This window comes from Rhinopithecus roxellana, chromosome 5 (assembly GCF_007565055.1).
Source record: "Rhinopithecus roxellana isolate Shanxi Qingling chromosome 5, ASM756505v1, whole genome shotgun sequence".
Lineage (NCBI taxonomy): Eukaryota > Metazoa > Chordata > Mammalia > Primates > Cercopithecidae > Rhinopithecus > Rhinopithecus roxellana.
The window spans coordinates 118,685,725-118,707,786 of NC_044553.1; the positions used below are offsets into that span (position 1 = coordinate 118,685,725).

General features: G+C 51.0%; 1 protein-coding gene across 3 annotated transcripts in view; it reads left to right on the forward strand.

The window, feature by feature from the left end:
* The window catches only part of ACAN (aggrecan), a 38,884-nt gene extending 18,138 nt beyond the window's left edge, over positions 1 to 20,746 (forward strand). Inside the window, exons 11-19 of one of the 3 annotated variants that reach the window (XM_030931685.1) lie at positions 1,308 to 3,181; positions 3,242 to 4,871; positions 5,763 to 5,876; positions 14,476 to 14,589; positions 17,643 to 17,801; positions 18,244 to 18,326; positions 19,127 to 19,271; positions 20,096 to 20,278; positions 20,670 to 20,746. In XM_030931685.1, coding sequence (XP_030787545.1) covers positions 1,308 to 3,181; positions 3,242 to 4,871; positions 5,763 to 5,876; positions 14,476 to 14,589; positions 17,643 to 17,801; positions 18,244 to 18,326; positions 19,127 to 19,271; positions 20,096 to 20,278; positions 20,670 to 20,746 — 4,379 coding nt within the window. The remainder of the gene's footprint in view (positions 1 to 1,307; positions 3,182 to 3,241; positions 4,872 to 5,762; positions 5,877 to 14,475; positions 14,590 to 17,642; positions 17,802 to 18,243; positions 18,327 to 19,126; positions 19,272 to 20,095; positions 20,279 to 20,669) is intronic. The other 2 variants (XM_010362304.2, XM_010362306.2) reach the window with 2 other exon arrangements.
* The last annotated feature ends 1,316 nt before the right edge of the window (positions 20,747 to 22,062 follow it).

The window sequence follows — 22,062 nt, forward strand, 5'->3', positions numbered from 1 at the left end:
TTTTTTTTTTTTTTTGCACGGCACCACCGCTATTCTTCATGCCCCACCTCCCCCTCTAAGATTCTCCTCTCAGCAAGAACAAACTAAACCTGCCCAGTGGACCCAGCACCCTCAGTGCTCAGGGGCCCCACCTGAGAAGTAGGCCCCAAAGTACGTACAAGGTTAAAATGCAGTGTGGTTATTTTTCAAATGCCAAAGGAAAGAAGAACTAAAGCAAAGAATGTAGCCTTGATTAGTTAGAATTTTGGGGTTTCCTTCTTTCATTTCTCTATTTTTCAAATTGTCTGTAATAGAGTTCTCAGAATTGGAAAAAGTCACTGTATGTTTACAAACATCACCACCTGGCCCTTTCTTCCTCAGAAGGATGGCTTAAAATGAACAGTTCTTACATTGGAAAGAGTCCCAGCATCACAGGGAGGGCTTGCTAAAACACAGCATGCTGGGCTCCTTCCCAGAGTTGCTGAATCAGTGGGGCTGGGGTGAGGTCTAGGAATTTGCTTTTCTATCAAGCTCCCAGAGGATGCTGTTGCTGCAAGTCCAAGCTTTGAAAACCATGGGACCAAATCAATAAGATGGTAATGTGGAAATACTTGCAGGATGACCTTGGTGATCTTCAGTGGTGGCCAGGCCCCCACATCCAGTGGGTTGTGTGGATGGTGGCCCCCGCATCTCACACAAAGTACAGCCTGTGTAGCCCGTGTCCCTGTGGGCAGTTGGCGGGGCTTCCCAGTTCCCTACCTCCCTCCTTCCTTTCTCCCTATCCTCCTGCTTCCTTCTTTCCTTCCTTCTTTCTTTCCTTCCTTCCTTCCTTTCTTCATTTCCAAGACACTTTACACAGTTCCATTAGAAAGCATTTGGACGGGCCGGGTGCGGTGGCTCACACCTGTAATCCCTGCACTTTGGGAGGCTGAGGCGGGCGGATCACAAGGTCAAGAGATCGAGACCATCCTGGCTAACATGGTGAAACTCCGTCTCTACTAAAAATACAAAAAATTAGCTGGGCACGGTGGCGGGCGCCTGTAGTCCCAGCTACTCAGGAGGCTGAGGCAGGAGAATGGCGTGAACCCGGGAGACGGAGCTTGCAGTGAGCTGAGATTGCGCCACTGCACTCCAGCCTGGGCAACAGAGTGAGACTCCGCCTCAAAAAAAAAGAAAGAAAGAAAGAAAGAAAGCATTTGGACGTGTTGCTGAGCTCTTGAGAGAAAAATTTTACCGTGGAAAGAATGGAGTTTAGATTCTATGTATGAGCTTAAAAAGGGGGACAGTTAATAAACTCATACCTCATCTTTCTTCCTTCTTTCCTACAGGGATCCTTCCTACTTGGCCTCCCACTGGCACAGCAACAGAGGAAAGCACAGAAGGCCCTTCTGCAACTGAAGTGCTTACTGCCTCAAAGGAACCATCCCCCTCAGAGGAACCATTCCCCTCAGTGAGGCCATTCCCCTCAGTGGAGCCGTCCCCTTCGGAGGAGCCATTCCCCTCCAAGGAGCCGTCCCCCTCAGAGAAGCCATCAGCCTCAGAAGAGCCATATACACCTTCACCCCCGGTGCCCAGCTGGACTGAGCTGCCAGGCTCTGGGGAGGAATCTGGGGTCCCTGATGTCAGTGGTGACTTCATAGGCAGTGGAGATGTTTCAGGACACCTTGACTTCAGTGGGCAGCTGTCAGGGGACAGGGCAAGTGGACTGCCCTCTGGAGACCTTGACTCCAGTGGTCTGACTTCCACAGTGGGCTCAGGCCTGCCTGTGGACAGTGGACTAGCCTCAGGGGATGAAGAGAGAATTGAGTGGTCCAGCACTCCTACAGTTGGTGAACTGCCCTCTGGAGCTGAGATCCTAGAGGGCTCTGCCTCTGAAGTTGGGGACCTCAGTGGACTTCCTTCTGGAGAAGTTCTAGAGACTTCTGCCTCTGGAGTAGGAGACCTCAGTGGGCTTCCTTCTGGAGAAGTTCTAGAGACTTCTACCTCTGGAGTAGGGGACCTTAGTGGACTGTCTTCTGCAGGAGAAGTTCTGGAGACTACTGCCTCTGGAGTAGAGGACCTCAGTGGACTTCCTTCTGGAGAAGTTCTAGAGACTACTGCCTCTGGAGTAGAGGACATCAGTGGCCTTCCTTCTGGAGAAGTTCTGGAGACTACTGCCTCTGGAGTAGAGGACATCAGTGGCCTTCCTTCTGGAGAAGTTCTGGAGACTACCGCCTCTGGAGTAGAGGACATCAGTGGGCTTCCTTCTGGAGAAGTTCTAGAGACTACTGCCTCTGGAGTAGGAGACCTCAGTGGGCTTCCTTCTGGAGAAGTTCTAGAGACTTCTACCTCTGGAGTAGGAGACCTCAGTGGACTTCCTTCTGGAGAAGTTGTAGAGACTTCTACCTCTGGAGTAGAGGACCTCAGTGGACTTCCCTCTGGAGGAGAAGTTCTAGAGACTTCTACCTCTGGAGTGGAGGACATCAGCGGGCTTCCTTCTGGAGAAGTTCTAGAGACTACTGCCTCTGGAATAGAGGATATCAGTGAACTTCCTTCAGGAGAAGGTCTAGAGACCTCTGCTTCTGGAGTAGAAGACCTCAGCAGGCTCCCTTCTGGAGAAGTTCTAGAGACTTCTGCCTCTGGAGTAGGGGACATCAGTAGACTTCCTTCTGGAGGAGAAGGTCTAGAGACCTCTGCTTCTGGAGTAGGGACTGACCTCAGTGGACTTCCTTCTGGAAGGGAGGGTCTAGAGACTTCAGCTTCTGGAGCTGAGGACCTCAGTGGGTTGCCTTCTGGAAAAGAAGACTTGGTGGGTTCAGCTTCTGGAGACCTGGACTTGGGCAAACTGCCTTCTGGAACTCTAGGAAGTGGGCAAGCTCCAGAAACAAGTGGCCTTCCCTCTGGATTTAGTGGCGAGTATTCTGGGGTGGACCTTGGAAGTGGCCCACCCTCTGGCCTGCCTGACTTTAGTGGACTTCCATCTGGATTCCCAACTGTTTCCCTAGTGGATTCTACATTGGTGGAAGTGGTCACAGCCTCCACTGCAAGTGAACTGGAAGGGAGGGGAACCATTGGCATCAGTGGTGCAGGAGAAATATCTGGGCTGCCCTCCAGTGAGCTGGACATTAGTGGGGAAGCTAGTGGACTCCCTTTAGGAACTGAACTCAGTGGCCAAGCATCTGGGTCTCCTGATGTCAGTGGGGAAACACCTGGACTCTTTGATGTCAGTGGACAGCCATCAGGGTTTCCTGACATCAGTGGGGGGACATCTGGGATTTTTGAGGTTAGTGGGCAGCCATCAGGGTTTCCTGACACTAGCGGGGAAACATCTGGAGTGACTGAGCTTAGTGGGCTGTCCTCTAGACAACCAGGTGTTAGTGGAGAAGCATCTGGGGTTCCTTATGGCAGCAGTCAACCCTTTGGCATAACCGACCTGAGTGGAGAAACATCTGGGGTCCCTGATCTCAGTGGGCAGCCTTCAGGGTTACCAGGGTTCAGTGGGGCAACATCAGGAGTCCCTGACCTGGTTTCTGGTGCCACGAGTGGCAGCGGTGAATCTTCTGGCATTACATTTGTGGACACCAGTTTGGTCGAAGTGACCCCTACTATATTTAAAGAAGAAGAAGGCTTAGGGTCTGTGGAACTCAGTGGCCTCCCTTCTGGAGAGGCAGATCTGTCAGGCAGATCTGGGGTGGTGGATGTCAGTGGACAGTTTTCTGGAACAGTTGATTCCAGTGGGTTTACATCCCAGACTCCAGAATTCAGTAGCCTACCAATTGGCATAGGTGAGGTCAGTGGAGAATCCTCTGGCGCTGAGACTGGGAGCAGCCTGCCCTCGGGAGCATATTATGGCAGTGGACTTCCATCTGGTTTCCCCACTGTCTCTCTTGTAGATAGAACTTTGGTGGAATCTGTAACCCAGGCTCCAACAGCCCAAGAGGCAGGAGAAGGGCCTTCTGGCATTTTAGAACTCAGTGGTACTCATTCTGGAGCACCAGACATGTCTGGGGACCATTCTGGATTTCTGGACCTAAGTGGGCTGCAGTTCGGGCTGGTAGAGCCCAGCGGAGAGCCACCAAGTACCCCGTATTTTAGTGGGGATTTTGCCAGCACCACCGATGTAAGTGGAGAATCCTCTGCAGCCATGGGCACCAGTGGAGAGGCCTCAGGACTTCCAGAAGTGACTTTAATCACTTCTGAGTTCATGGAGGGTGTTACTGAACCAACTGTTTCTCAGGAACTTGGCCAAAGGCCTCCTGTGACACACACACCCCAGCTTTTTGAGTCCAGTGGAGAAGCCTCCGCAGCTGGGGACATTAGTGGAGCTACCCCAGTGCTCCCTGGGTCTGGAGTAGAAGTGTCATCAGTCCCAGAATCTAGCAGTGAGACATCTCCCTATCCTGAGGCTGGAGTTGGAGCATCTGCTGCCCCTGAGACCAGCGGAGAAGATTCTGGGTCACCTGATCTGAGTGAAACCACCTCTGCATTCCATGAAGCTGACCTCAAGAGATCCTCTGGCCTAGGAGTGAGTGGCAGCACTTTGACATTTCAAGAAGGCGAGGCATCAGCTGCCCCAGAAGTGAGTGGAAAATCTACCACCACCGGTGATGTGGGGACAGAGGCACCAGGCTTGCCTTCAGCCACTCCCACGGCTTCTGGAGACAGGACTGAAATCAGTGGAGACTTGTCTGGTCATACCTCGGGGCTGGGCGTTGTCATCAGCACCAGCATCCCAGAATCTGAGTGGACCCAGCAGATCCAGCGCCCTGCAGAGGCGCATCTAGAAACTGAGTCCTCAAGCCTCCTATACTCAGGAGAAGAGACTCACACAGCCGAAACAGCCACCTCCCCAACAGATGCTTCCATCCCAGCTTCTCCAGAATGGACAGGTGAATCAGAGTCAACTGTTGCAGGTATTGTTGGAATTTTTTCCCCCTTTAAATGTGCTTGGGTAGTTCAGACTGTAGGCTACTGTAGCACAGAAGGAGACAGCGTAGCTTTAAGGTTCCAAGAACAGCTCCATCACAGGTTAGCTGTGCAGCCTCAGGCAATAGTCTTCACCTCTCTGAGCCTCATCTGTAACGTAAGAGTAGGATAATACCATACCAGGGAAGATCAAGCAGAATAGAAACATAGATAAAGCAAGCACTTAGCATCACACTCTGCATACAGTGCACACTTATAAAGATTAGTGATGCTATTGTTACAGCAGAGTTACAGTCCATGAGTTTTTACATGTGAATTCAACTATCCGTACTTGGCACAGGGAGAGAAGGATGACTGTTTAGCTAGTGCTAGAAATTCTGCTCATGCACTCTGCCCCGGAGTGAGTGTGAGATGAGAGAGTAAATCTGTTGATGGTGTTTGTGGCTGAATATTTATTTTGTGCAGGGTTAAAACCTGCACAATTTAAGGAACTATGAAATGTCATTTGGCTATCTGGCTTTAGATTCTGCATCCCCAACCCCATCCCTGTACAAAGGGGCTCCTGTACTGTCATGATTGTCTCACTGTGACATAACCCCATATGCCGGGCAGTGGGCACTGGTAGCTGATTTTCCTTTGTTTTTTTGCTCTGGGGTCCCTTGTACCTTCCTTTGTGCTGAGAGAGCTTTCACAGCTGTAGAGCTCCCCCCGATGCTGTGGGTCAGGTGCCCAGGAGGGACACAGGCCCTGGAAAAGTGCTGACCCAAAGCCAGCCTCGTGGACTTCAGGGACCTCATGCCCCAACTTTGAGGTCTTGGAGGCCATGGTAGCCAGGTGACTGTGTTCTTGATGCTCAACCTCTCCCCTGGGGGTTGCAGCCCCCGCCAGGTCCTGTGCAGAGGAGCCCTGTGGCGCTGGGACCTGCAAGGAGACAGAGGGTCATGTCATATGCCTGTGCCCCCCTGGCTACACTGGCGAGCGCTGTAACATAGGTAAGGCCCTCATTGGCCGTGGAGAGTGTGGGCAGAGGTGCTGGACAGACTCCTTCATCCCCCAAAGGGTCCCCAGGCAAGGGGAGGCAACCAAGGTCCACTGAGGCTCAGGCTTCTCAGGCTGGGAAGGAGTCGCATGATGACATGTCAGGGGCAGAAACCACAGGACAGACATGGCTTAACTTTCTTGAATGACTAGGTTTAGGAGAAAAGAGTCAAGTAATTAAGTTGGTAAGTATTTTTATATCAAGCCAATGACTATTGTAGGAGTACAATGAAAAATGTGCTTGAATTTTGGAGATGAGACTTCAAAGAAATATTGAGCATGGGGTGAGTATTAAATACAGAGGGTCACACCTCTCCGCTCCTGTGAGGAGTCTCTGAGTGGGACCGTCTTGTATCGTGCAGACTGAACCCCACCAAGTTGCCTCCATGCTTGGGTCTGCATGAGGTTTGGGTCCCCTTCTTGCCCTGAAGGATATGACACAAACAGTGCTAATCACCCAGCACAGGGATTCGTGACTGTAGGGCAGCTGTAACCCAGCAGCGCATCTGCCCAGGCACCCACCATGAGCCTGTTTGTCCTTAGCCATGGATGAAGCAGCCTGTGGGATGGGTGGAGACCTGGAGACCCTCTGATCTGAGGTGGACCCCGGAAGGAGATGGTTAGAATCTACCTGTTGTTCCACGGACACACGGGAGGCCCGTGGTCATGAGGACATCTCATCAACATCACCACCCTTGAGGAAAGAAATGCCCAATTACCACCAAGCTCATATTCTTTCATTAGTTCTCCTACTGCCCCAGTGCCCTTATCCCCAGCCTCCCTCCTCAGTCAAGAATCAGAGACCTAGGGCCTTTCATAAAAGGGGTCACCCCTGGGACATGTGCAAAAATGAAAAAATGAATCCTGGAGAAAAAACAATCACTTCCAGGTAAACCTCATGTCAGGCAATTATCTTTCTATAGCCTTTACATCAAACACAGAGAAGAATTCTGTGTCTATATATATTAATATACACGCAAATTAATACATCATTATATATTATTATATATCATATAATATAAACATGCTGTATACCTGGTACATATGCAGTAACTATATATGTACATATAAACAAGCATTAGGGTAGATATTCATTCACTCTTTCCCCAACGTGTGGGCTCCAAGGACAGAGAGGGTGGGTTATCCGGGGAAGGTCCCGGGCTTACTGCAGAAGGGGACAGCAGTTCCACTGGGCTATAGTGACCCCAGGGACAGTAGCTGCACCCCACCATCACTCACCCCTGATGGGTAACTCCACTCTTGGCAAATCCTTCTCAACCTGATACTTGAGGCAAAAATCTGACACTAGCATCAGAAGTCAAAGCAAGGCTCATGTTCTTGACAGCCCTGAAATTAGTAGAAATAAGTGTCAGTGGGCCGTAACTGTTCTGCTGTAAGGACAGTGTTTCTGTGATCATGTATATTTCCAAAGGGCTTTTGTTCCCACGATTTCTCCCCAGACGGCTCTGTAAGCAGCTTGGTAACTACCCCCATTTGAGACTGGAACACACAGGAGTTAAGTATTTTGCCTAACTATACTGAGTAAGTGGATCGAATCAAGAATCAAGACCTTAATTCACGTGTTTTAACACACTTGGCTAAATAAGAAACTCCCTCTTGAACATAACAACCAGTTGCTGGTCTCAAAAAACTGAAGCTGGACTTCAGGGGAGCCAGACTGGGGAGGAGCTGAGGAATCCGAGGTGGTCAGATTGAAGACTTACAGCCCAGCCTTCATTTTCCTCATTTGTAAACAGGGATCAATGGTAATGGTTCTCAGCTTTGAAAAATTATGATGCTTGAGATATACCCCCAGAGACTGTGATTGAAGTGGTTCTGTGGCCTTGGCATTGAGGCTTTTTAAAACTCCCAGGCTACTCCAATGTGCAGCCAGGGCTGAGAACCGCTGCTGTGAGGGTGAAGATCACCCACGTACAGCATCTGGTCAGAAGAGGCATTTAATAAAAATTGCTTCCCTTTCCCCATCTCTCACTCTACTGGCTCAGAGAAGCTTTAGTATGTCCAAAGAATGAGTGGTGGGGATCAGACCAGCACAAAACCTGGGTCTCTTTTCCCGTGACTGTACCTTGGGGTCCCAGGTCACTCCTGTTCAACTTAGCTCAAGGTTCAAGTGCTTCCAGAAGGACTGCAGATAGTGGCCAGTCTCCACGGGTGACCCACCATTGTCTTGCACCAGAACCAGGAACCACAGGTTGTTAAAAAGACCACGGATCGGCCAGGTGCAATGACTCATGCCTATAATCCCAGCACTTTGGGAGGCCAAGGCAGGTGGATTGCCTGAGGTCAAGAGTTCGAAACCAGCCTGACCAATATGGTGAAACCCCAGCTCTACTAAAAATACAAAAATTAGCTGGGTGTGGTGGTACACGCCTGTAGTCCCAGCTACTCAGAAGGCTGAGGCAGGAGAACTTCTTGAACCCAGGAGGCGGAGGTTGAGTGAGCTGAGATTGTTGCACTGTACTCCAGCCTGGGTGACAGAGTGACACTCCGTCTCAAAAAAAAAAAAAAAAAAAAAAAGGATCAGTATCCTCAGGGAACCATAGGGAGCAAAATGCAGCATGATTCCTGCAGTAATATTTGAATCCTCAGGGAAAACTTCCACCTGGTCAAAGGGGTCAGAAGCTGTATTTAGCCCTTAAAAAAAAATGACAATTACTGTCATCTTGTTTAGTCAGTCTTCCATAAATAAGTTATTCATAAGTTATAAGTTACTGATTGATAACTGATAAGTTATCAATCAGTACTTTTGACTTCAAATGAAGATCTAGGTTGGGTGTGGTGGCTCACACCTGTAATCTGAGCACTTTGGAAGGCTGAAGTGGGCGGATCTCTTGAGCTCAGGAGTTTGAGACCAGCCTGGGCAACATGTGAAACCCAATCTCTATTAAAAAAAAAAAAAAAGTCAAGATCCGTTTAATGAATACTCAGATTATTTAGCGATTAAAAGCAAGAGTATGCTATTCTGATCCACTGCAAAACAGCAGCGTGTTTCCCCACTTCCATTACTGACAGCAGCCATGGGAATTAGGCTTCAGACTCAGGTTTCTAAACTGGCTGCAGCTTAGAATCACCTGGGGTGCTTTTAAAAAGCATCATACCTGGGCCCCCTCTGAGACAGTCTGATTCAATTGGTCTAAAGAGGAACTTCAGCACTGGTATTTTTAAAAAATCTTTAAATAAGAATACATTTTAAAACTACTCCAGTAATTCTAATGTGCCAGCCAAGGTTGAAAAATACTGTTCTAACCAGATCTCACATCCAATTTCTAGTCAGCACTGGTGCTATGCAGACTTCTCTTATCTCCTCTGTTAGGAGGACATGACCTTGAACTTAATCAGTCTCCTTCCTATCTTACTGCTATTTTTCACTTTCTAGGTTTGAAGCTCTGATCTATGACCTTACACTCTCTCTTTGTCTAGCAGAGATGTTTGAATTTCAGTGAAACCTTTATCCCTGGGAAAGAAATGTTTTCAAAGCAAATGAAAATACAGGGTTGCAAGTGAAAATACAAAGTATACCTTCTTGACTTAACCAAAAAGTTCCTGGGCAGATTTTAATAGGCAACTAATTGATTTAAGAAGCAGGATATTGTTGGGCACAGTGGTGCACATCTGTAATCCCAGAACTTTGGGAGGACGAGGCAAGAGGATCACTTGAGCCCATGAGTTCAAGACCAGCCTGGGCAACACAGTGGGATCCCATCACTACAAAATTATGTTTTTTAATTAGCTGGGCATAGTGGTACATGCCTTTTGTCCCAGCTACTTGGGAAGCTAAGGTGGGAGGATCACTTGAGCCCAGGATGTCGAGACTGCAGTGAGCCATGGTCGTGCCACTGCACTCCAGCCTGGGTGACAGAGTGAGATCCTTGTCTAAAAAAAAAAAAAGAAAAAAAAAGCAAGATATTAAAGTTATATTCGGCCGGGCGCAGTGGCTCAAGCCTGTAATCCCAGCACTTTGGGAGGCCGAGACGGGCGGATCGCGAGGTCAGGAGATCGAGACCATCCTGGCTAACACGGTGAAACCCCGTCTCTACTAAAAAAATACAAAAAACTAGCCGGGCGAGGTGGCGGGCGCCTGTAGTCCCAGCTACCCGGAGGCTGAGGCAGGAGAATGGCGTAACCTGGGAGGCGGAGCTTGCAGTGAGCTGAGATCCGGCCACTGCATTCCAGCCTGGGCGACAGCACCAGACTCCGTCTCAAAAAAAAAAAAAAAAAAAAAAAAAAAAAATAAAGTTATATTCAAGATTAACCTTTAAAATACAAAAGATTTGAATAGTATGAATAATGATAACATACATTATAATCTTTTTTTTTTTTTGAGATGGAGTCTCGCTCTGTCACCCAGACTGGAGTACAGTGGCGTGATCTCGGCTCACTGCAAGCTCCGCCTCCCAGGTTCATGCCATTCTCCTGCCTCAGCCTCCCGAGTAGCTGGGACTACAGGCGCCCGCCACCATGCCTGGCTAATTTTTTTGGGATGTTTAGTAGAGACGAGGTTTCACCGTGTTAGCCAGGATGGTCTCGATCTCCTGACCTCGTGATCCGTCCACCTCAGCCTCCCGAAGTGCTGGGATTACAGGCATGAGCCACCGCACCTGGTCTTCTTTTTTTTTTTTTAAGACAGAGTCCTGCACTGTCACCCAGGCTGGAGTGCAGTGGCACGATCTCCCCTCACTGCAACCTCTGCCTCCAGGGTTCAAGTGATTCTCCTGCCTCAGCCTCCTGAGTAGCTGGGATTATAGGCACCCGCCAACATGCCTGGCTAATTTTTTGAATATTTAGTAGAGACGGGGTTTCACTATGTTGGCCAGGCTGGTCTTGAACTCCTGACCTTGTGATCCACCCACCTCGGCCTACCAAAGTGCTGGGATTACAAGTGTGAGCCACAACGCCCGACCTATACTTTTTAATTTAATTATTTTATCTTAAAACCAAATTAGGGCTTGTAAATATGCTTTTATAATCCTTCTCTCACTTGTGTAACAGACAACCAGAAAGGCAGTGTATCTACTCAGGTCTGTTCATCTTGATTGATCCCAGGTCTTTGCAGCATGCAGAGCATCCATTGAATTGAGAAATTGTATCTGTGTTTCTTGAGAGGTTTCCCCCATCCTTGCCTAGGAAAGTTATGTCCAGAGTCAGCACATACAGCTGCACAAGTGTGCACTAAACAACTTGAGGAGTTCTATTCATATTGTAGTCTTTATGAGTGGCAACCCTTTTAGTTGAGTATCATTTGAGTAAAAGCACCTGCATCGCTCTTCATTCAGCATTTTTTATGAGCAAATAAACTCTCACTCACTTGGAGGTCCTGGGCTCTGATCTAGGCAAAAGCTGGACAAGATATGTTCAAGGTAGAGGCCTGAGGTCTCCAGTTCAGACAACCACGTGATGCTTTGCAACTATCTCTACTCTCCTAGCCTTTATCAGGGGGTTTCAGTTATTTTCTCTCCCAAGTTAGAGATATTGCTGGAGGGCCTTGTTCAGGAACAAACCAGCCCTTTTGGTTATAGTAGTGGGAAGAGGACCCTGAGAATCCTGATGCTCCCCAGAGTCCCTGCTCAGTGATGATGGGTGAGTCCTGGGTTGCTGTAGCAGCAATGGTAAGGAGGTGCTGACAGTCCAGGATTCCAGTGTCTCTCCGCCTCCACGTGGGGCAGAAGCCAACTTCCAGTCTCATTTCCTGACTCCTCCATCTCTTCCACTCTGTCTCCCCAACACCCAGATTGGGCAAGTCACCTCACTTGTTTTCTTTTTGTTCTTTCTTTTTCTGTTTTGTTTTTACATCTCAAACATGTTAACGAATTCACGTTTTCTCACCTGTAAATGGCATAGTAATGTCTTGCCACCTGGCCATTGGAAGGATAATGAAGGAGAACATGTGTGAGTCAGCACTTGGCTCACAGGAGGTTCTTGAGAGTTATTGGTTTCCTCCCTTTCCTCTCTTTCTTTGTGAAGCCTGCCCATTGCCCAAAGCCCTTCCCTCCCTCCCCTTGCAAGCTCCTTATCTGGGATCCCTCACTGCATTCGTAGCAGGGCCCAGCCCAACTCCTCTACCAGTTCCAGAAGCCACGAGACGTCCTAATTGCCCTTCTCGGAAAGAGGTGGGCCATGCAGGGCCAGAATGGCTCTTATAGCCAGAGCAAGAGGAGATGAGGCACCACAGGCCAAAATAGCTAATAAGAAAGCCCCACGCCAGACACCTGGCCTTCTGCCCACTGCTGAAGATACTGACTCAGCCTCTCCAAACTACCCTGATGGCAAACACAGGTTTTCTGATTTTCAGGATTGTGGCCCTTCTTTCCCTCCTCATCTATAAATCCAGGTCCCTGAAAAAAAAATTCTGAGCCCAGGAATTTTTTCCTTCAGTCCCCGCAGCCTTCTCAGATTGTGTGCCCTGGTCAAACACAAAGAAAGCAACACTACCCCTCACCCCGACTCGGGCAGCCTGGGAGCAGGTTTTGTGCCATCAGCCTCTGGGACAACTGGATGCCCCTCCACTGGGGCGTCTCTCCTTTCCTGCCCTTTCTCCCATGGGCAGCCAGAGACCCCAGTGTTGATGTTTTGCTCTTCTCCCCAGAGGCCACTCCTGTTCCCTGCTCTGTACAACTGCTTTAGCACCTACATTTGCTTAATTCCCCTTGCCCAGTGCTTCCCATCTCCCATAATGATGCTAATGGACAAAACAGAACATGCAGGAGAGCCGCCCCCAGCTTCCGCCCTGCCGACTGGCCTGACCTATTGCTGCTACTGCTGCTGCTGGGAATCCTGGGGCATGCTGGGAATCCAAGTGCATGCTGGGATTTCAGTCTGTTCCTCCATGCATTTTGGGTTTGCTTGGAACAGTTCCGACTTGGAACTGTTGGTTCTAGTCCATGGTGTGCACTCCTTGAGAAGAAGTTAAAGACTTCGTGGGAAGAAAGAGATGCCTGACAACTGGCGATTAGGAGCTTCGTGGGATGAGCAAGATGCCTGAGAGCTGGGGATTTTCAGGCCACCTGTTGCACAAATCTGCCTCTGGCCTAGAAGATGTCTACTATGCACCAGCGTAAGGACTCAGAGGAAAGTGCCTTTACCATCGCATCAGAAGGTTGACTTTAAGGTCTGGTCTGCTCTAATGGGAGGGAAGAACTAAGTCCTGGCACATGTTTAGGACTCTGAGATCCTATTCCCACCACAGGGCTTCCCTGTCCTGCAGAGCCCACCTACAGACTTGTCGTTGGATCTGAAAGGTTGTGTGAACACAGCTGCACATACTGAGGCTCAGTATCTTCAAACAACATGTCATAGTGCCCCACAGCCGGTGGAAAAACCCACTTGTTGCAGAATTTTACTGATCTCCTGGCAAGAGGAGCTTCATAATACTATTTATCATGTTCCCAGAAGAGGAAATGAAGTGGGGGGATAAAACAGCAGGAACCTTTGAAGTACAAATACAAAGAAGGCAGAAGAGAAACCAGGTCTTCTGGTTTCTCAGCAAGATGCAGAAAGACCAGATGAGGAGATTTAGTTCTCACCTTGACTAATTCATGAAAATTTGAGGCAATGGCCAATGACTTACCAACTCAAGTACCACAAAGAAGTTTGATCAGAAAGGATATCTCAGGACCAGAAGAACAGAAGAGAAGAAGAGCCTATCTGAAAAGAGGCAGAGGATGGGGATGTGCCTGTATCCCAGACTGGTGCCAGTGTTGTGCGGCCACTTGCTAACCACCTCTGTAGCTCCAAACGCTTGTCTCCCACTGGCCAGGATGGAGTCCATCTGGAAATTGTGTCTCCCTGGAGATAGCCACCATCTGGGGCCTTAAGCTGAAAGGAGATTATATGGGGAAATGTTGGACAGGGTTTCTATCCTTCTCCCGAGAGAAAGATTCAGGCTTCATTTTCACAAGACATTCTAAAATCATATCTACTGAAGACAAAGAAGATGTCTGCAGCCCAAGAAGTCTGATGAGTCTCACGTGAACATCCCATGCTGCCATTTTCATATGGCTCTACACTCTTCAGACCATTTCGAGGTCATTCATTCTAGCCCCACACAGCCTTGCCCTCTTTCTCTGGGTTATAACTACAAAGGAAGCCAGGAAAAGAAAGACTTCTAACCAAGCTTCAAGAACTTGACTTCAGTTTCCTTGCTCACCACCATGTTCGTAACCACTTCAGAATCCATGGTCTTTCAAAATATTCGCAAGAGAAGGCATCTTGGAGGAACTCTATGTTCACTGTCACAAAAGGCATTTGGCTTTAGACATATCAGATCTCTTCAAACCACTGGGAAATTTGGCTCCAGTGCTCCAAGTTTAACAATCAAGAATCACACATGCCCAAGAAAACCCTTGTCTGGATCTTTGCTTCAGCACTCCAAGATGGCAGCAGCAGCAGCAGCAGCAACAGATCTTAGGAAAACCAGCCTGTTCCCTCCCAGGGGTCTGGAGAGCAGCAGGACTGGCCACTCAAAAGGAGGCCACAGTGCTTGTGAGGCTGCAGTTGCCGGCAGGAGTCCTAATGGTGGCCCTTGGTTTCTTGCAGACATTGATGAGTGCCTCTCAAGCCCTTGTCTGAATGGAGCCACCTGCGTGGATGCCATCGACTCTTTCACATGCTTATGCCTTCCCAGCTACGGAGGGGACCTGTGTGAGATCGGTACGGCCGTCTCGGCTTCAGCTAATGTTACTAACTGCTGCACCCACTCCTCCTCCCTCACCTTTCCCTCCTAATGATAGGCTCCAGGCCCTGGCTGGGGCCCCCAAGGTCCATCTGGAGAGCCATTTCAGGGACAACAACTGAAAAGTCTGCCCCACTGATTCCCACTCTTTTTCTTGCTCTCCTCCTTGAAAACCCTTTTCTGGAGCACTGGCTGATCTGACTTTTTCCAGGGCTTCCAGACCTATTGATGCCACCACTGAGGTTGGTGTATGGTTCAGAGGACAGGGCTAATTCTGAGCACTTGTCTTGAAGGAAGCTATGGGGTGGGAGTAATTGGTTCTCATTCCAGATGACAGCCACGGATCTTCTCAGTGTGGTCATGGGCATGGGAGCTCTGTGGTTCCTTCATGGCCCTGGGAGCCACTGTGCCACATTGGCCAAGCTGCCTTTCTCTTCTCCTGGGGTGAGAGCTGTGGTTGGTCTGCCTGAGATCTCCCATGTCACCAGCATGCTCAGGTCATGCATGAGCAAGGACTGCTGCATGTTACCTTCTTCTCATCACTATTGTGACAGCTGCCATGGCAATGGCATGCCAGCCTATGCTTCCTTTTTGCCTCCCTTGTGCAAAGCAAAGGGTGGCCAGAGAGAACAGAACTGTGTTACAAGGGGAAGAAGCTGAGTTACCTCTCTTGGGCCTTGCCAACCTCTCCATTTCTGCAGTTAGGCAGGGCCACCACTTCTACCAAAAGGAGCTGTGCACCAGGAACCCTCCCAGGGACAAACTGAACCCTCAGCTCTCTCACCTTTGGTGCTTCCTAGTCTCCCCACCAGCCTCCTGGATCTCAGGGGTTTCCCAGCTCAGAAAAGGGGAGATGGGACCTTTGGATGCTTGTCTCCATGGCCCAGAGAGAACTGGAAGTATGTAGGGGCTTAAAACCCTTTTCAATAAACTCTCAAGTTGGATTCCCAGAAACTTCCAGAAAGCAGCTGAAACTCCTGAGAAGTCTCCCTTTGGTCCTAAGCAGTGTGGGGAGGGGTAGTTTTGGGTTTCATATTCCTTTGAGGCACTGCCAAGTTACAAACTGGTAGAGGAATTTAAGGCTTCTGGGAAAAAAAGCCTGGACACTTCTACTCCCTTGCAGCCTCCCACCCTCCATCCTCACCCGAAGACCCCAAGAAATTGATATATAGGGTCTTGGCTGGGGTGGAAGCAGAGACTACAAGGATTTTCTCCCCATGATACTAAAACATTTGCCACAGAGTAGAAGAGTCTGGGACTTCCACGCCGACAACAGCTGTTTGGTTCCAGACTGGAGAAGTGTGCTCTGCTGGAATGAGGCAGGACCCTCATAGGGCTCTGTACCCTGATGGGGAAGAGTGATGGTGACAGAGCCACCCAGCTTGGCCCTGGGCCTGTGGGCCCAGCTAAGCAGGGCTGCATCTCCTCTCCCATTCCAATCCTGAGTCCTCACCACTCCACGGTGCCTCCTGCCTTGGCTCTGTCCCTGCTGCCTCTTCCAGCCTCCCTGGAATTATTTCTGTTTCCTAAGAACCTTCAGCCTGCACAGCCCTGCCCTCCCATACCCACCTCCCAGAGAAGCTGCACCCTCCAGCTCTGCCTGCCCAGCTCAGCCCTCAGCCACTGAAGGGGCCAAAAACTGACCCCCTAAGTCAGCTCTAAGATGATATATCTGGCCTCTTCAGAGTGCTGAGCTACTCTGAGGCCTCTCCACCTCTTTCCAGACTGCAGCCTCATCCCTTCGGGAAGGCGTTCGTAGCTGAGGCACCAGAGGCCTCCACAGCCCATCCTACAGCTCTGCTCTTTCTTCTCAGGCTGCTGACCCCCTGCTCTGCTCTCCCTCCACTGTCCCAACTGTCTCTCCCCCACTTTGCCAAGCATCCGCCCCTTCAGCCTACGACTCCTTCCGCTCAGGTACTGGTCCTTCCATTCCAGGACAGCCAGACTATGGTGGCACCCAATCAGGGAGACCACCATGTAGCCGGAGGGGTTCGTGGCCCTCCACCTAGGAGACCCCAGGGGAAGAAGGAAGAAGGGGGGCCTTGGAATTCACTCTGTCCCACGCTGTGCTGGCAGATGTTTAACAAGCAGCTCTCATAGAGGAGAAGGGAGCCCTGATTGAGCATCTGCCAATTCCTGAGGTATAAATGCTTCCACTAGAGCCAGTTTAAAGCTATCAACATGATGTCACTGAAGGCGAGGTTGGGAGGAGACACTAAGAATGAGCTCTCTCAAAGTTGAGTGAGCCAGCTCAGCACGGTTCTGCCTATCCCCCAGGCTCCAAGAACTCCAAGCCAGCCCCTTCTCCAGACTGAGAACCCATTACAAATTTAGGTTTGTGAGGAGAGAAGTTCCTCCCCTCCTCCGATTCACCCCCAAAATAAAAAGCCAGGGCCCCTGGATCCCAGACCCCCAGTGGGCTATCTGACTGCCCCAAGAGGCAGGCACAGTGTGCTTAACTAAAGCTACCTCTGATCAACAGCCTTAGAGCTCTGAGTCTTCTCTGCACCCCAAGCAGACTTATTTCTGCTCCTCTGTTCCCACTGAGGTTCTGCAGGAAGGAAGCTGCCAGCTCCGCTCCATGCCCCAGTGCTACCAGCTCCCACTGCCTCCACGAACTTCCCCACAGCTCCACTCCCTCTCTCCCTGGAGCCCCTCAGAGCCTCAAATCTTGCCTTAAATCTCAAGACCTCCCACCTTCCCACCTCTTTTTACCTGGCCTGCTGACCTCTGCTGGCCCACCAGAGCAGGCATCAAGAGGAGGAAAGCTTGGGAGAGGGTGAGGGGGGAGGGCGTGGCATCAGGGAAGGAAAGGGCCCCTGGCATTTTCCAGAGTGGAAGCATGTGCAGAGGCTCCCAGGGACCAGACCAGTTTCCAACCTGAACCCCCTCCAGCTGTGCCTCTCCCTTCCCTTAAGGGCACAGCATTGAAGGTGGGGTAAATGCAGGAACCTATGCCATAAGACTGGCAGCATCTGCCATCCCCTGGTGGCCTCTGCCCCTCCCTTCAAGCCCCTGACCTGTGTTGCAGACCAGGAGGTATGTGAAGAGGGCTGGACCAAGTACCAGGGCCACTGTTACCGCCACTTCCCAGACCGCGAGACCTGGGTGGATGCTGAGCGGCGGTGTCGGGAGCAGCAGTCACACCTGAGCAGCATCGTCACCCCCGAGGAGCAGGAGTTTGTCAACAGTGAGTGCAGCAGGGCCTCTGGAGCCTGAGAGGAGAGTGGCGGTGTAGGCAAATGGCCTCACCTTTCAGAAGGCAGCAGACTTGGGCCTCGTGAGACTGCAGGACAGGGACCTGGGGGAGGTCTGAGCTCTCAGAGAGAAGACAGCGGTCTTTGGGGCCAGTAGCTCTGGCTGCACCCAGGGCAGACCCAATGCCAGCCAGAGTCAGCCCAAAACTAAGCTGTGGCTGTCACTTGTCCATGCCAGCTTAGAGAGGTGGCCCAAAGTGCACTCCAAGCATGCACGTGCCGAGCACCTTGTGAGGACCTGAGAAGCAGATGGCTTGCTCCTAGGAGCCCACCTACCTCCTTCCCTCCTCCATCCCCTCTGCCTCCATGAGCTCAAGTTTCTCAGACACCCCAGCATGTCGAGCGTGAGGCCTGACACCCTCACCCTTTCCCCAGACAATGCCCAAGACTACCAGTGGATCGGCCTGAATGACAGAACCATCGAAGGGGACTTCCGCTGGTCAGATGGACACCCCATGGTGAGTTCTGCCGTAGGCACAGCTGGTGACCCAGAGGACAGGGCGTGGGATAAAGACCCCTGGAGAGAGATGCATTCAAACCCCATGCAGATACTCACTGACCGGCTGTTAGACCGGGAGTCCTTGAGGGCAGGGATTGTCTCCTTCATCTCTGCCTCTGGAACCCAGCCTGGGGCTGGACAGATTGAGCCAATGACGGCATGAGGCAAGGGAAGAAGCCAGGAAGGAGATGAAGGAATAACAGCCACCACTATGAGGAGTACACGGAAGCTTTAGAGAGGTTTCTTGCCCACATTGGACTCGAGTCTACTCAAGGAGACAGACAGAAAGCAACATAGATGCCAAGTGAATGGTACAGGCACCCAGTGATTCTCTTTGTCCTGAAGCAAGGATGGAAGGATAAGCCTTGGGAGGACTTCTTGGTGGGCAGAGGCCAGACTTTAGAGCCATGTTCCTACCATCCATCCCTACCCAATGTGGTCAGCCCTGGTTGGCCCTTCTGGATAAGAGGAGTGGAATCAGCTCATGTACAGGGCCTGTGAGTCCTGGGGGCTCTGAGCTCCTGAGAAGGACCCGAGTCAGGCTGTGTGACCGATTCCCTAGGGGGCCACCGGGTTCCGTGGCCCCTAGAACAGCCCTGACCAGACTCCCAGCAGCCTTTGTGCTGCTATCAGAGGAGCCTGAAGTTGGGGCTAAAAGAGAAAGGAGACGATGAAGAGGCTCCATGGGGAAGACAGTCGGAGCAGGCCAACCCGCACTGTCCTGCCCCCTCCTTACTCCTTCCCCACTCCCACCCACAGCAATTTGAGAACTGGCGCCCCAACCAGCCTGACAACTTCTTTGCTGCTGGAGAGGACTGTGTGGTGATGATCTGGCATGAGAAGGGCGAGTGGAATGATGTTCCCTGCAATTACCACCTCCCCTTCACGTGTAAAAAGGGCACAGGTAAGCTGAGGCCTGGGAGGGGCCTGGGGAGGATAGGATCAAGACCTCCAGCTACAGGTGAGGCTCTTGCTGTGTGGCCTGGGGTGAGTCCCTTGTCTCCTAGCTTCTGGTGTCTCCTCACCTGTCCAAAAAGCAGATTGGAGCTGACCTGGGGGTCCCTCCTAGCACCAGCATCCCAGGGCCAATGGCAAGGGCAAGCTTGCTGCCAGGGACCATTTGCAGGGACAACGAGCACATGAAGGTCGCAGGCTAGAAGACAGGACCCCCACTCCACACTCCACACAGTCCCTTGGATAGCAGCAGCAGAGTTACCCACAAGGGCAACTCTGCTTGAGGTGGGGAGCCTCCCTGTCTTTGGGATTCCCAAGGCCATCAATCACAGAGTCATAGTTGTCAGGCCTCAATCCCTTGGCTTTCAGTCTGTGGACATTGAGGTGCTGGTAGGATGTGCCCCACTGCCCCTGCTCACCACCTTGCATCCCCCAGGCCTCCTTTTGGTCTCATTTTACCCTGAACTGGATGTTTTCATCAAGAAGCCTAAGTCTGCCTGGCTCTTGCCCTCCACACCTTTCTACCTCCCTTTCATCTTCTCTTCATCCCTTTAAAGACCACCCCGTTTGTATTACCTTCCTGCTGTTCTAAGTTGTTGAGGAACCCAGATGTCAGAGCCAGCAGCTTCTAGATTCTTAGCGCTGTACTGAAAACATCCTGGGCTCACCGTCAGGTGTTGAGGCTGTGTCCCCCACAGTGCCTCAGGTCACAGCCAGTTTAGGTCATCCCAGGAGACCCTAGGAGACCCTTTATAAAGGGTGTTTGCCCCTCAGTGGCCTGTGGAGAGCCCCCTGTGGTGCAGCATGCCAGGACCTTCGGGCAGAAGAAGGACCGGTATGAGATCAATTCCCTGGTGCGGTACCAGTGCACAGAGGGGTTTGTCCAGCGCCACGTGCCCACCATCCGGTGCCAACCCAGCGGGCACTGGGAGGAGCCTCGGATCACCTGCACAGATGGTAAGCATCACCCTGGCCACCCTCACTGAGCACAGGGTTAGATTCTGCCAGCACAGCCTTCCCCCCATCCCCTCTCCTGGGGACCCTGCACCATCCGCAGGGTTGAGCAAGGGAGGGGAGGTCAGGGGGCTGCTCAGTCACAAATAGCTGATCGCTGCCCCTAGAAGGGCCACGTACTTGTCCCAGAGAGGGCTCACTTTCACTGAGAGGATGAAAGAGAAAAAGGGAGAAAGTCCAAGAAAAATCAAAATCAGGAAAGCTGATAAAGCCTCAGGTGCCTCGCTGAGTCCCTGGTTTCCACAAGGGAGAGAGGATAGTCTCGGGAGAGCCTAGGCTCGCCCCACTTTCTTTCCAGGCCCATTGATATTTTTCCATCTCCCTTTCGCCCTAGCCGCCGCCTACAAACGCAGACTACAGAAGCGGAGCTCACGGCACCCTCGGAGGAGCCGCCCCAGCACGGCCCACTGAGAAGAGCTTCCAGGACGCACCCAGGACGCTGAGCCCAGGAGCCTGCCAGGCTGACATGCATCCCACCCAGATGGTGTCCTCTTCTTGTCGCTTTTTGTCAATAAGGAATCCCATTAAAGAAGGAAAAAATAAATCCCACATTGTGTATGCACCCACTCACCCCTCCAAATCAGCAAAACCGCATCTAATTTGTCCGCCGAATGCCAAAGCAAAGCAAACTTATTATAACCCGTGGACTGAGTTTAGAGACATTTCTTCAATCTCCCATCGTGCCTTTCCAGGGACCAGTGCAGGGACAGGGGGAGAAGGGGAGGGGTTAAGTTAAATAAAGAAGATTATTTTTGTTTCCTGACTTTATCCAAGAGCAGTGCAATCGTTGGTTATTTCACCTCCGGGGAGAGCTAGGGAGGAGGGAGGAGGGCTCCAAAGGAGCTGGAAGGGGCAGAGGCCTGAGAGCATGAAGAACTCCGAACTGCAGCTGAATGTATTGGATGAGAAGGAGCCAGGAGGGCTGCACCATCTATACGAGGGAGAAGCCTTGGGGGAGAGGGGCGGGTTCCTGCCTCCTGCCGAGGGTAAGCCGGCAGGGGAGAGCCATCTGAAGGACCTTCCACTGCCTGGGGGTTGGGTTCCCTCCAAGGGTCCCTCCTCCAGCGTCCTCTCTCTCACCTGGGTCGGCCACCCTAGCAGGTGGCAACTCAGCAGGGCTGCTGGGGGCACTTCCTGCCCAGTGGGGGTGCCACCCAACCTTCTCCCCTCCCCACCCCCGCCCCCGGGACCGTGCAGGCACCAGGGTTCCGTGCACCTATTTATATTTTTGAAAACTGAAGATGATGATATTATAATAATAATAAAGACCTTGGAAGAGATCTATCTCTTTTCTTTTCCCTTTTTTAATTTAAGAAGAGGGCAATCATGACCCAGAGTCCCCCAAAGGGGTTCTTAGGAATGGTGGCAGTGGAGACAGGTTTTGATCAAATGATCTCAAATTGGTGTGACTCTGTGACTCTGGTCTGTTCAGAGCACCTGGGACAGTCACAACTGTTGTGCTTTATTTTTCCTAGGGTGCCAATGTGTTTGGTAGATGATCTGCATGTAAGCATACGTGATATGTGTGACATGTGTCAGTCAGTGGGTACCATATGGATTTACAAGTGGGCACTGCCAAAGAACAACTCAAGCAAGACATCTGGTCTCCTTGCGTGCTTTGGTTCTTTGTGATCACACTGCTCTGGTAGGTTGGTAGACTGAGTCCAAGAACAGAGACAAAAATCAGGATTTATAAGAAGGGAAGGGAAAAACAAACTGCAGACAGT